This window comes from Camellia sinensis, chromosome 14 (assembly GCF_055761805.1).
Source record: "Camellia sinensis isolate YWXY chromosome 14, ASM5576180v1, whole genome shotgun sequence".
Taxonomy (NCBI): Eukaryota; Viridiplantae; Streptophyta; class Magnoliopsida; order Ericales; family Theaceae; genus Camellia; species Camellia sinensis.
The window spans coordinates 5,905,456-5,920,793 of NC_138974.1; the positions used below are offsets into that span (position 1 = coordinate 5,905,456).

At 34.4% G+C, this 15,338-nt stretch overlaps 1 protein-coding gene, 1 long non-coding RNA gene and 1 pseudogene across 2 annotated transcripts; 1 reads left to right on the forward strand and 2 right to left on the reverse strand.

Annotated features, from left to right (window-relative positions):
• The first annotated feature begins 803 nt into the window (after positions 1-803).
• LOC145806777 (G-type lectin S-receptor-like serine/threonine-protein kinase RLK1) lies at positions 804-7,114 on the forward strand (annotated as a pseudogene).
• Positions 7,115-8,260: 1,146 nt separating this feature from the next.
• LOC145807419 (aspartic proteinase 36-like) lies at positions 8,261-11,689 on the reverse strand. The gene is made up of 5 exons (XM_082905580.1): positions 11,595-11,689; positions 9,613-9,811; positions 8,920-9,082; positions 8,684-8,825; positions 8,261-8,524 (listed from the first exon to the last, which is right to left on the reverse strand). Exons 2-5 carry the CDS (start codon positions 9,645-9,647, stop codon positions 8,478-8,480), a joined length of 387 nt encoding a protein of 128 aa, XP_082761706.1. The 5' UTR covers positions 9,648-9,811; positions 11,595-11,689; the 3' UTR covers positions 8,261-8,477.
• A 402-nt stretch (positions 11,690-12,091) lies between these two features.
• Positions 12,092-13,905, reverse strand: LOC114293857 (uncharacterized). Its single transcript, XR_014350488.1, has 4 exons — positions 13,571-13,905; positions 13,288-13,399; positions 12,644-12,703; positions 12,092-12,278 (listed from the first exon to the last, which is right to left on the reverse strand). It is a non-coding gene; the product is annotated as an uncharacterized LOC114293857 (long non-coding RNA).
• Between the last annotated feature and the right edge of the window lie 1,433 nt (positions 13,906-15,338).

Consider the following 15,338-nt stretch of genomic DNA (forward strand, 5'->3'; position numbering starts at 1 on the left):
ACTTTTAATACTTATCAATTTGAAGATTTAACTAATATATGATGTAAATATAAAGTAAAACAATTTTAATACTTGATTAGCGCACTTAAGAATGCGTGACTAACCGGATACATATGAGAGCACGGCAAATATTTATTTATTTATTTATTTTGCAAGATATTTAATGATTTAAGAAAATATAGGCTTGAATCTTATTTTCAAATTTTTCCCACGTCTAAAAAGTTAATCCTCCCCACTTAGTACATGTGTATTGATCTGTTCACCATACTAATTGATTCATAGCCCAGTTAATACCTAATTCACTATAGATATGATGAATTCACAATCAATACGATTATTATAAAAGTTCTTTTCTCATTAATTCTTTAAAATTACAAGCTAACCAATTTTTATTTTTATTAATTGTCATTCCATTAAAACTCGTCCTTTTTGTATTGGGCGTATCATGTGAGGTGAAAATAAGTCCAACATTATGACAACTATCGGTATTTTATTTTATGGACTTTTAATGGTCCGGGCAGCTATATATGTGGCTCTGATAGAGTCATTAAAGAATGGTGATCAAAGACCAATAATGCTATGGATGTAGAAGTCTTTGCTGAAAGGTACAGGTTGACTTCAAAGTCTTTTCCTTTGCCTAAAAAAACACTTTGATCTTTCTTTTTTTATTCTTTCATTTCCATCTACCCAATTCGAGCTTGATCTATCAATCAATGGCTTATGCTCTACCTCATCATCCACTCTTCCACTTCTTGTTACTCTTCCTCCTGTAATTTTCTATTGTTGCTCAGACTAATGGTACCATGGTTGTGGGTACATCTATCACTGTAAATAACAAGGACACCCCATGGCTATCACCCTCTAGTGTTTTTGCATTTGGGTTTAAACCACTTGAGCAAAAGAATCTCTTCTTGCTTTCCATATGGTATTACAAAATACCAGACCAAACCATTGTCTGGTATGGGCATAATGGCGTCCCTGTCTCAATTGGATCCAAACTGGGCCTAACTATTGACAGAGGGCTAGTTCTCAATGACCCTCAAGGCAAAGAATTGTGGAACTCTCAGCTTATTCTCAACACTAATGTTGCTCATGGTTTTATGAATGATACTGGCAACTTTGTACTTGTGAGCAGCGATTCTGTCAATCTGTGGGAAAGTTTCAAAAATCCAACTGATACCATGTTGCCTACACAGATTATGAAGTCCGGTGGGGTAATATTTTCTCGCCTTTCGGAGACTAATTTCTCGCTGGGAAGGTTTCAACTCTGTTTGCTCCAGGATGGGAATCTTGTCCTTGATACCAGAGACATCACTTCCAATTTTGCTTATGATGCTTACTATATCAATGGCACGTATAATTCCTCTAATTCGTCCAATTCTAGTTACTGAGGGATCTTCGACGACACAGGATTCATGTACATATTGAGAAGGAATAACCAAAGATTCTATATCTCACAAAGTACGCTGTTCCCAGCCACTGAATATTTTCTGTCACACCCCAAATCCGGGTAAGACTGGCCATGGCCCACATGACCCTAGCCCAAGGCACATGTGAGCCTAAATACGAATCCATAAACACATTGAATAACTAAACAATAGTCCAATAATAAATAACCAAAACTTAATCCAGTGACATACCACAAGTATAAATGGCAAAACCAACCGTAATCAATACCGTCCAAACATATGGGATATAAACAACCCACATATCAAAATAATCCTAAATGAACCTCAATAAAAAATAAAAAGAAATATGCACAAACTTGACATAACAATCTAAAACAAAATAAATGAATGTCCTAGAGGTCCATGCAATCGAGTCCCCGCTATGCCATGAGTCCACTCTAAGTCTTTCTAACACCTAGAAATGGTAAACAACTAAGTCAGCTGATAGCTCAGTGAGTATCAACACGGGTAGTATATACAGTTTTGAAAACAGGGATGAATTCCAAAATAAGATATATATATCACAGAAACTAGATTGACATACAGTTTTGATAAAGATAATCTGTTTCAAAAAGAAGGTTCCACAGTTCAACGGTTAAAATATTCATGCCTCTCAAAATCATGATAAATGACATTTTTCACTTAAAACAGATTACAACATGGACACCAATAATGTTCTAGGTACCAAGAAATAATAAGTAACATGCCACACAGTTATCAAGGCTATAAGCCCAGTTGGATCCAATACCAAACTAAGAGTCATCCTCAGGGTGGCAACCTGGGCCTTTTCTGTAAGACGATCCAATTGAAGGTCACCTAGCCCAACCCAGGTCTTTTCCTTACAATCGTTGAGCACTAGAGTCATCACGGTCCAACCCGGATCTTTTCCCTAGTGACTAGAGTCACCATACACAGTGGAATAATTTCCCTGGGCAAAAATACACAAATGGTCCTGATAATCAATACAATTCAGTTTCGCAAAACATGGTAGTTCACTATTATAAACATAAGACCATAACAAGTAGTCCACAGTATACCAAGTTTACACATGTTTCATAAATAATTTAATTCCATCGATAATATAATAATTTATCAAAACAGCTTAGTCCTGCAACAACAATTTAATAGGGGAACATTTATAAAAATTTGTAGCATGCAACTTCTCACCTGGAAATGGAATAATGTAATCCTCAAATAGAGTATAAAAGTCTAACTAGTACCCTGAACCAAGTATGAAAACTACATGTCACTACTAGTTTAAAAATACTAAAGAATAAGAAACTAAGTAACCCCAAACTAAAGCGCCCTAACACGGCTCAACCCAACTCACCGTTACTCTTAAATGTTACCTAAGCTCATGTTCTTCAAGGTCTAAAATCACCCAAGGCATGGGTTCAAATTGAAACTTAATTAAAAGTAACTTTAAAATAAAACAGAATTTTAAACAAGCTTTCCCAATCTATTCACTAACTTTGAAAATTACAAAACCCACTCCACGCTATTCAAAAAATTTCAAAATCCTCCAGAAAACAACTAATATATCCTAAGTTTCAAACCTAATTGGTTTCACTTGATTTGCTTATCAAAATAATTATTTGCAATTAATTATATCCAAACAGGTCGCTTTCTGCAATACTCTAAAGAAATTAATGGTTCTCTTAGTATACATGAGCAATCAATGCAAAGCCAAAAATTTGAGAAACTAGATTCGTAACTGGTTCTAATGATGCTAAATTGATAATTTTCGGATTTATACCCAAAGAGGACGACACTTTCGAAGTTACTGTTTTAAACCAATTTTCTAGACAGATTTGAACGCAGCAGTTAATATAGATTTTGACTCCCAAAAATTATAAGAAAATTCTGGTATACAATTCAATATGTAATTAATCTACTGTAAAAATTTCAGTTCAAAATTCATCCGTTTAATATGGTTTCTTGATTTTTAAAGTTTGTGACTCTGTATAGAATTTTTAAACTAAGAATTTCTCCCATTCTTTACACACAATTTATTTCCGCAGGTTTCTTAACAGTGTTTATATACAAAATACATAAACCTACACCTCTCCATCGATGAACTAAATAATAATAGAATAAGGATAAAAAAGAAAAAAAAAAAGAAGAAAGCTAGAAACCTACCACACATCCAAAAGTTTTTCCTTGTTTGCAACCTTTTTCTTTCTTCTTCTTTTCTCTCAACTTCTCTCTCTCTCTCCCGTGGTGGCTCCCTCACGGCTGCTGCTACTGTTTTGAACCGAAAAGAGAGTAGGGTTTGTGTTTATTTCATTTTGTACTAGTGGTGGGCACAAGTCAAATAAATAGATAAATATACAAAAAATATATGTAAGTTATATGCAACTCAAATGATAAGAGCTTTATTTAATAATTTTGTGGTCTAAAATTCAAGTCACACCCACTTCTCTATTTTTTTTTTTAATAATAATTATTGCCTCTAAATTAAATAATTTCCCCATAAATTTATGTAAGTTTAAAATTAATTAAAAGACTTTTCAAATATTTAATTTGCACTTTAAGATTCACAATTAAAATATTTGAGATTGTAAAATTATTATTATTTAATTGTTTACTTGATTTGTATATTCGGATTCACATTTCCACAAAGCAACTCTGAATTTTGATGGAGTTTTTACCCAATATTATCATTCAAAGACTTTCAATAGCTCCGTTCAAAAAAAAAAAAGACTTTCAATAGCAGTACAAAGTGGACTCCTATTTGGTCAAAGCCCGATAATATATGTGTTGATATTGGTTGAGGTGAAGGCAGTGGGGCTTGTGGGTTTAATAGCATTTGCAAACTCAATGATAACCAAAGGCCAGATTGCAAATGCCAGCCAGGGTATTCCTTACTTGATCCAAACAATACGTATGGAAGCTGCAAGCCAAATTTCACACAAAGCTGTTTAGAAGATGACATCAATTCTGCGGAAGATATCTACGATTTTGAGACACTAATCAATACTGATTGCCCAACATCTGACTATGAACATTCCGTGCCTGCAACTGAAGCGCAGTGCAAAAGGTCTTGCATCAATGACTGTTTTTGTGCTGTTGCCATTTTGGGAGAGGGTAGTTGCTGGAAGAAGAAGCTGCCACTTTCAAATGGAGAGAGGACAATGTTGTTAATCGTCATGCTTTCTTGAAGTTTAGTAAAAGCGGTCCTCGAACTCTTCCTTCTCCTCTGGTTCCAGAAACAAAGAACCAGGGGACCTTAATTCTCGTTGGATCGGTTCTATTAGGTAGCTCTGTGTTCATCAATTTTTGTAACACTCCATATTTTGAGGTATTAATATTTAATGAGTGATATTGATGATTTATTATGATAGTTTAGTAGTGAAATTTTTAGATAATAATTATTTATTTTTATTTATCTCATCTCTTTTATATCTATCATATTATTGTTTATTGTTATTTAATAATAAATTAAATTTTCTTGCCATTTCCCATCACATAGGGAAAAAAAAAAAAAAAAAAGAAAAAGAAGAAGAGGAAAAGACAAAACTGTGGGCTACCCACAGTTTTCCCACCTATCACCCTAAACCAACCATTTGCTTTTCTTATAAATTGAACCCCTCTTCTCCTCCTTTCTACGAACACTCAATTTCATTTGTCTCTTATTTTTTTCCTTTTCTCCTACTTTCAACTCTCTCTCCATTTGTGATGTAAATTTTAAGTTTAGACATAGGAATATTTAAATTGAGAGTTAGTAATTTTACAAGATATCAAAATTATTTTTGGAGATCCATGGAGCAATTTCGGATTTATGGTGATGAAATTAATTATTTTGAGGTAAATTCGGGTTGTATACAATATGCTCTATTTAAATCTCTTTGCAAAGAGTTCTCTATTTTTAATTATCCTCAATTTGTAATCCACTTGATTATTGTGGTTATTGATAGATTTTGTAAGATCATTTGTTGTCAAATCGTTGATAATCTGATCATTTGGCAAAATTCTCTACAAATATTTATGTGTTAAAATAGTGATTTGTCTGACTGAATGACATGGAAATACTCCGTACATGGATCGAGTGAATTTTATTAATTGTTTACACCAATATGCCCGGATAAGCGTGGAGCTTGGATGAGGTGGGTGAATAAATGAATTTATTTACTGATCATGTACTGAGTAGGACCGGGTATTTGGTCCTAGATAAATTATAGTTGATTTGTTGTGCAATTTGGTAAATTGCTTTATTATCGTATCGTTGATTTAATGTCATAAATTATTGGATTCCTGTTAATTTATTCTATATCCGAGCCTTGTATTCCTGTCGTATTGTATACTTCCCGAATTAATTTACTTTTTAGGTGCGGAGCTGATTTTAGTGGAGCTCAAAATTGAGATTAAAAAGATTTATTAATATAGAGATTTGGGACCCACCACTGTAATTATTAAATTTGGAGATAGTTGCAATATTGTTTATTTTGGAGGTAATTAGAATATTTGGAGGATATTGTACCATTTGGAGACGATTTTGTAATTATTATTTGTGGGAGCAAAACTTGTATTTTTTTTTAGGCTATTTTAGTGTATTTAACAACCCGAGAGTGGGGCGATACAATTTTGTATTGATTGGTGTTGTTTGCTTGGGCTTTTTACTCATCTACCACAGGAAAAGCATAAAAAGTCATCATGGCAATCACAGTGCTGTGGAGACTAATATTCGTTGTTTTACTTACGAAAAGCTTGTAGAAGCTACAAATGGTTTCAAGGAAGAACTGGGAAACAGAGCTTTTGGTATTGTTTACAAGGGGGCAATACAAATGGGTTCCAAAGTTTTTGTTGCAATGAAGAAACTAGATAAGGTGGTTCAAGAGAAAGAGAAGGAATTCAAAACTGAAGTAAATGTAATTGGGCAGACACATCACAAGAATCTGGTCCGAATGCTCAGATTTTGTGACGAAGGACAACATCGGATGTTAGTGTACGAGTTCATGAGCAATGGGACTTTAGCAGGCTTTCTTTTTGGGGGAAAAGAAGCCAAGTTGGAACCAACGGACCCAAATTGCATTGGGGATTGCCAAAGGACTTGTGTACCTACATGAAGAATGTAGTACCCAGATCATCCATTGTGATATAAAGCCTCATAACATACTTTGGATGATTATTACAATGCTCAGATTTCTGACTTTGCGTTGGCTAAACTTCTGAAGTTAAATCAGAGTAAGACCAATCTTGCTACCATTAGAGAGAGAAGAGGGTATGTTGCTGCGGAGTGGTTCAACAATAATCCAATCACTGCAAAAGTTGATGTCTATAGCTATGGTGTGTTGTTACTGGAGATTATTTCTTGTCGAAAAAGCATCAGCGATATGGAGGTTGGTGAAGAAGAGAAAGTAATTCTGACTTATTGGGCTTGTGACTACTTTTAGGAAGGAAGATTGGATACTTTGGTTAAAAACGATATGGAAGTGTTAAATGACTGGAAGCGGCTGGAGAGATTTCTAATGGTTGCCATTTGGTGTATTCAAGAAGATCCATCTCTGAGGCCAACAATGAGAAAGGTCACCCATATGCTTGAAGGAGTTGTTGAAGTTGATGTGCCTGCATGTCCATCTCAAGTTTCTTTTACTAGTTAGGCTTGCTTTTGTTGCTCTGCTATGGCGGTTCTATTGTGTACGTTGTTCACTAAAAAATAATGTATGGTCATTTAATTTGTGTGTTGTCTACAGTGAGAGAGCTCTTTAATTGAACAAATATAGTATATGGTTAACGTAACAAAGTTTTTGAGTACAAGCAGGTTCATTGTGTATTGCCAAGTTCTGTCTTGTGTGGTTTCTGTTATATGGCATAGACTCCCATTTATATTATTAGAAAGTACTCACTAAAACTCTCTATATTTCAAAGGAAAGACTAAAAACAATTTTTGGGATAGTCAGACAGGATGGTTTGATGACCTAACACAATTGAAAGATTCTGTTAATACTCGTAGAGAATGAAAACTTCAACATTTGGTTTTGCTAAAGAGATAGTATAACCGTGGTATCACTGTAGGAAATCATGCTCTTAGCATTTCAAAAATGCCGTCGTAGGTCTGAAAAAATGCTACCATAAGAAAATATGACATTTCTAAATTGCATCACAGATGCAACTGCCGTCTTAGGCTTGCGGCATTTAAAAAACGTCAATAATGTCTTACAACGACGATTATGAAAAAAGTTGCTATATCCTAACGTCTATCACCTTCTTTTCGTCTCTGTTAACTAATGATGTCATATCCAACATTTAGCGACACTTTCAAGAAATGCCACATTTTTTTATTTTTTTGGAAACCTCCAAGCCCTTATCATACCAATTTTAGCCTTTTGGTTTAAAAATAAAAAATAAAAAATTCTAGTATTCCACCAAATCAAAAAATCATTTGAAAATTCTCACCAAAAAAAAAAAAAGAAGATCATTTGAAGAAGAAGAAGAAAAATCATAGGGCGACCATTATTCCTACAATACCAAATATGGTCTTGAAAACACACAATCCATTGTTTTAGGCTCAAAATGGAAGAAAATTGGAGGGGGGGAAAAAACAGTGGGTGATGAAATAAAAAACCTACTCTTATATATATATATATATCACTACAAAAAAATTGATTTTTTGGCGACGGAAAATTACACCGTCGCTAAAAGTCCTCATTTTCAACCAAATGCCATATCTTTTGCGACAGCATTACTACCGTCGCAAAAAACCCCTATTTGAGACGGTGAGTGGACTGAAAAAAAAACTGTAATAAAATTATTAAAAATATGAAAATAACCTATATTAAATGAAAAATAACTAAAAAAAAAAATCAATAATTACATAATAATATAAAAAGTCCAGTATATAAATAAAAATTCATCCATAATTAAAATATTCTTCCATTCATAACAATACATCAGCAAAATTATCCCAATACATAATGTTGCATAATACATGCATAATGTTATTTACAAATCTAAATAACATAAATCAAAAACAAAAGTTTTCGTCATGCTTCTTCCGTGGGTTATAAAAACAAAAGTTAGTCATAATCTTTACACGCCTGCATTCCATAAGAAGCAAACTGCTACTCCGGAAATATCTGAAAATAACAAAATAAAAATAATTAATGACAATATAATTGTGTTAATATTTTAATTACAGAAAAACATAAAAAATTAACCCTTGTGCACTAGAGTGCCCTTTTTCCACCAAATAATTTACACCAAATTTGATTTAACAATGATTATGGACCAGCTACCTGGGGGGAAAGATCCAATGGATTTGCATTTGGTCCAGTCGAAGGAACAGGTGCTGGTTGTGCAGGCTGAGCCAGAGAACTTAAAACATGTGAACTGCTGCTGAACCCTAAGCAATTTCAAATTGGGTTGTGCAGCCAAAATCTAATAACAAAAATAAATAAATAAATCAATAAAGAGTACATACATCCTTAATTAACAAACTTTAAATAAATATACTTTGACATACTTGGCATACCTTTTTCATTAGTGGGTTAAACAATTCATCCCCGAGATATGCCAAGGTTGTACCACTATCCATTATCATCGGTTTTCCATAATCAGTGTCAAATCCATCTGATGGAAGTTGTAGAACAGAATCACCCACCTCAATTGACTTCAAAATGACATTGTAATGTGCCCTAAGATAGCAATAGAACTGTACTTTTAAATATGAGGACAAATAAGTTACATTTTGTTCCAACTCCAAGTTTCTATACTAAATGAGACATAGGCATAGCGTACTCCAAAAGATTAATTCATGTCAACAAAAAAATTTAAGCTTTTCCATAGCATTGAGTGCTGGATTTGTGGGCAATTTAGAGAAAAACAAAAACAAAAACAAAAAAATGTTTTCCACTAAACAATTTTCAAAAAATGTATTCAACCAATGCAAACAAAGCATGATATTAAGAAAACCTCCAAAAAAATGCACATATACTGGCTGGAAGACAGTCCGGCATGACCGAAACAGGATGATATAGCTGGAACAAGACAGAAATTAAGTGATGAACATAGGCATTTCTAACAGATTCAATAACTATGCCCCTAATCACAGTGTGCTTGCACAATTATCATAAAAACCACACAAAACCAGAAGGGTCATTGTCAGTCACTCAGTTTTCAAGTCTTATAATTGGAACTTCCAAAGTAAAAACAATTGCTACCTCACCTCCCTTGCTGAACTTGCATCACGACTTCATACATTCCAACTTTTCTGAAGTAATTTATCACTTTAAGCTTTGGTTTCCTTCTATGTCTGAACTCGCACACCACCTTCTCAGATGTGTGGCCTATGCATAGTAATTTAGGCTTGCTTTCTTCTTAGCCTGAACTTGGATGATACCTTCATTGAAGTCCTCATGGTTCACCTGCATAAAGGTCAAGCCATTGTTTTTATTAGCAGTTGCTCCTAACAAAAAAAAATTCCACATATGTAAATGCACAAATTACTCTCTTTTCTTGTTCTTTTTTTTTTTTTTTTTTGGGGGGGGGGGTACTACTTTTCAGCTTCACCTCTCCAAAAAAGGGGGAAAATAATTAGTATTTATCTTTGTACTTGTAACACATTTAGCCTCTTACATGTGGAGATGGTGGCTCTCTTCACATCTCACCCCCTCTAATCCCCTCTCTATCTCTCTCTCACATCTAGGGTGGCACTAGCGTTAGCGATTGATGGTGGCGATGGTTGTGGTATCTCGAGTCGACCAACCCATTAACACCCCTATAGAGTAGCATTAACACAACCGCCATGAAACTACATAATTTTGGATAATAAAAATGAAAAAATAATTTTGGATAAAAATGAAAAGAATCAAAGGTGAAGGTACAATTATAAAAGTAGGCTAACCCCTTCCTCCAACTAGACAACTTGTGCAATAAAAATTGACAAGTCTGCTAGCTGTAGCTTCCAATAAAACTGTATAAATGCACATAAGCATGAGTGGAAAGGTTGCATGAATGTAATCAAAAAAGAATTGTGTGAAGATGATTCTACCAATGAGCAGTAATACGTGTAATATTGGAGAATTAGCATGTACGTTAAAAATCAGCTTAGAATCCTCTAAATACTTGTCCTATTATTGAAAGGAACTTGACATATAATCAAGTACAAAGAACGCTAACCCAATGGGACACCAAGAAGAAATTCCCATTACTTCGCTTTTCATAGATGATTGATCAGAAGAATCACAAAAGACTACTTAGCAGGCTATGTTTTGACCTCTATAAGAATTTTAAGATGCATAAGAAATTTGCCTGTATAAGTTATCATTTCTCTTACAAATCCTTTTTGTATAAGACTATTGATGATCCAATTATTCTGTTGTTTCCTACTCATAAGTTCATTTGGGATGCTATGTCCTCTTAAAGTTAAAATATTTGCATGGACTTTGGCTCACAAGAAACTTACTACCCCAATGTTTCAAAAGAGAAGGCTTAGTTGCACTTCACTTCCAGAATAGGGCATAATGCATAAGAGTGAGAAGAGTATTGATCATTTGTTTATACATTGTCCCATAGCTTTGACACTTTAATATAGATTGTTTCAATTAGCAGAGATTGATTGGGTAGTTCCAGATTCTTGCATCTAGCTACTACTCAATTCATTATAGAGGCTTTGGTCCTAATATGAAGGCCCGTGTCGTGTGGACTTGTATTATTTGTGCAAGGGTTTTCTTTTCTTTTCTTTTGGTGGACTGCATGTCCACCTATCTTTGTTGTACTTTTTTTCCTTTTATTTTCAATAAATTTGTGTTTCTCATCAAAAAAACATATTTCAGTTTGTTACCTTTAAATTGATAAATTTTAAGACCATTTAACATGAAAAGATAAATAATATGGTCCTATCTTTTAGATTCCAACTTCATGTTTAACTCCGCCACCCCAAAGCAAAAGAGATTTCAGGAAGTGTCTGGGCATTTATAGACATGGTATCGACGTAATAAATGTTGCTTTCTGTACATGGAGAAAGCTAAGCCTCTCAGAAACATAACTATAATTTCTTGACATCATTAATATTATAAAATTTTCCCAAGGGGCGTGATTGGAGATTTTAGCAGACAACTTTGAGTGCGAAGTAGTTGTGATTATTGAAATGTATTACTGCCAAATAAAATACTTCAATGAAAATTCTGATGAAATTTTTAGTCATACCGATGATGTTATTCCACACAAGCACATACATAAGAATATCTGAAACAAGCCCCCTAAAATAGCAACTGCTCGGACAACACGAAGCTGCAGTTTAAAATGAAGAATCAACCACAGCCTGTGACATTAATTGACAAATCCTAAATTAAGAAAGAATAAAATAAACCAACCTTGCTACAGAGAACTCCAGACCCAATGCAAAAAGAAGAAAAATCACACCAAACTGCGCTACTGTTTCGACCTACAATATCAATGAGAAATTGAAAGCACAACATTATGTCATATAAGATGACAAAATATATATATATATATATATATATATGAATAGAAAATCTATAAATAAATAATTAAAAAAAAGCATAGAACCAAAATAACATAATAACATAATAACATGTGCAGTTCAACAAGAAGAACTCCTAAAACAACAGGGCACCATGAAACTTTGTTGTAAACAGATAAATTACATAAGGCCAAATAAGCAATTTCAAATTCTAACCTCTCTTATTGCTGTAACCTTAGCATGTGCAATTGGATCAGTGTTTTTCAATACCATGTTGTGACAGCTCACAACAACTTCATCATTACGAACAACAACTGCACCAAATGGGCCTCCATCTCCACATTCTGCCCCCTTATATGCTTCTTTAACAGCTTTTGTTAAGAATTTGTGGTCTCTATCCTGCACAGCTGGTAGACAAACACGGAAATCAAAACCACAATAACATTAATAAAGATGCATATCAATATAATCTTCACCAGGTGCGTCATATTATTATTTCCTCATCAAATGCCCCCCAAAAAAAATCACAAAACACTCATACAACAGTTTCTCTAGATGACCAAACACTAAAATTTGATTCAGAAGTATAATATGAACAATCTAAAACAACAACAATGGTTCAAATGGATTATATAGAATGACACATTTGATACCATTATTGTTCATAGAGTTGTATGTCTTGAAATATACATATGTACGTATACAGATCTAACCTTAATCAACTAATGCGAATAAAAGAACATTTCGAAATAAGACACAAGATGGACTTCACCTTCATGGTAACCAGCAAATGCAGAAGCAACAGAAATGTTTCCATCCTTAGCTCCCAACACTAGTGTACATGGCAAAAAAGACGAGTAGATAAACTTTAATGATGCTGAGTAGGTGAAACAAATGTAAAAAGATACTACCACTATTAAAAAGAACACAATAAAATTAAACTACAACTACAACCTCCAAATATTATAGAAAAATAGCGGGATTATATCAATTAGGTAAAAGGCTGCTAATCTGGCCACTTGCAAGTTCAAAATTCCGTTTTTTATTCAAGAATTTTACTATTCAAATTGCAATGGAAGTAATCTATATCCACCCAGAAAAAAACTCACTCTGTTCAGAAGAACCCTTCTTCAAGAAGTTCACAAGAAACCTTAATGTTTGTGATCAAATGGGTAATAAAATGGTTCTTTTGCCTATGTTCCACATATTGATGTAGAAAACCATAATTCAAAACGAACCAATTAAAGAAAATTGGAACACTATCAGCACCTAGTATGGTTCAAGATTTGAATACTTATTTGTGAATAAAACATAAATAAAAAAGAGAGTCAAAAATTTATTTATCATATTTTCAGATTAAGAAACCTTAGTCTATTAATTGATTTTGTAAAAAAAAAGTCACTTAGTTCGAATTACCTTAGATCATATGAGATGTTTTTCAAGGAGATCAGCGCCGAAGAGAAGATCGACACTGAAGAGCTGAGACGCCAGAGAGTGATTCATGCCAGTGTCTTCTTTATGCCGGAGGCTGATTCACGCCGAAAGTGAGAGATTGAGGATCAATCGATTAAGAGAACACAAGGTCTTGAAATCGATTGTGATTGCGTGATAGATTGAGATCGAAATCAAGAGACAAAAGATGAAAGAAGATTGAGATAGAAAGATTGAAATGAGAGAGAGAGAGAGAGAGAGAGCATACTAACTGAGGTCGCGCGAGAGAGAGGGATCGTACTACGCCGTTGCCGCACCACCGCTAGCCATCGTCGCTCGTCGACAGAGAGATCATCGTCGGTGAACAATCGAAATCTCTGTGATTGGGAACTCGAAATTTCTGTGATCGTCGGTGAACATGAACTCGAAATCGTCTCTGAGATTGGGAACTTGAAGTCTCTGTGATTGTGAGGGAGAATGTGTTAGGGATTTGGGGATGAAATTTTTGGGGTTTTGATCGACCGCCAATTTGGGCGAAAGGAGGGAGTTGAAAATTCATTACCTTTTGCGACGGTATAGATAAACGGTCGCAACTGATAAAATCCAACTATTAAAACGACGCCGTTTTAATAAGGTTTCTTTTGCGACAGTCAATTGCCGTCACAAATGCGCTCTATTTGCGACGGTGATTTCAACCCGTCTCAAAAGATTTTTTTTTTGCGACGGCACACAATGTGTCGCAAATGCTTCCGTGTTTAAGGCACTTTTTCTTGTCTGCTTATTAGCGACAGGGAGATTACCGTCGCAGATACATTTATTTGAGACGGCTTTGAATGCCGTCGCAAAAGCTGACTTTTTGCGACGGTATACACACCGTCGCAAAAAGTTCCGTGTTTTAAAGTCACTTTTCTTGTAGTGTATAGTAAGTTGAGTCAACCTTTTTAGACATTTAGATAAGAGCTAATTGACTTGTAAGCAGATTTCTTGTACAAACTTCTTGCATACACTCCTAAAACTCCCATTAGTCATCACCTGCACCAAAACCAATTAAAACCAAAAGATCTGTTAGGTTCACAAACCAAGAAAAAGTGAAAACTAACACACACACACACACACACACACACAAAAGGGCTAAGAATGTAAACAAAGCAAAGCTGATGTAGGATAGTATGTGCATAAAATGTGACAATTAGTGATGGGAAAATTATAGCCTATATCTGGAAAAGGATAACCACTTTGTAACTAACTTTTAAATATGAATATTGATTGATTGAGATATTTCTCTCTAAATTCTCTCTCATTCTTGATTGGGCTCTTCATCATTTGGTATCAAAGCACAAGAGTTAGTTACTAGCCTACTAATTATCACTGACCATTACCTCAAAAATAACATGATCTTTAAAACCCCAATCTTAGTCAGATTTATGAATTGATCTCTAGAATTGTCATTAAAGATTGAATTGAAGCCCTAATTTGATTGGCAATTCTGAAACTGGTTCATTCTTGCTTCGAATGGAACTGCGATTGGAGTTAACTCTCAGAAACAAATGTCGCGGAACCTGAGTTCATTCAAAAACTAAGATTGATACCCAGTCAAGATTTCGATTCATCATCACGATTCATCATGGTGATTCGAGTTGTGGGTTCAACTCTAAATTTGGCTTCGCTAATTCACTATTGATCATGCGCTGGAACTTTCGATTCAAGTTCGCTGATTGAATCTTCTCTTGGGTTCTTCGCTAGGAGTTCCTCTCAAGAACATTGGTGGGCAGATCAATTTTGATTTGACATCCATACAATCGATTTTGTGATTCAATCTAGTGCCATAGTGCGACTTTGTTGATTCAAGGCTTCAAGGCTTATTGTGACTTGCGACTAGGATATAATGTCCGACTTCTAGGTCGTTAAATAAATATATATAAGTTTTGCTCCCAAAAATAATAACTATAAAGTTGTCTCTAAATTGTACAGTATCCTCCAAAATAAACAATATTACAATTATCTCCAAATTTAATAATTACATGGTGGCTCCCAAA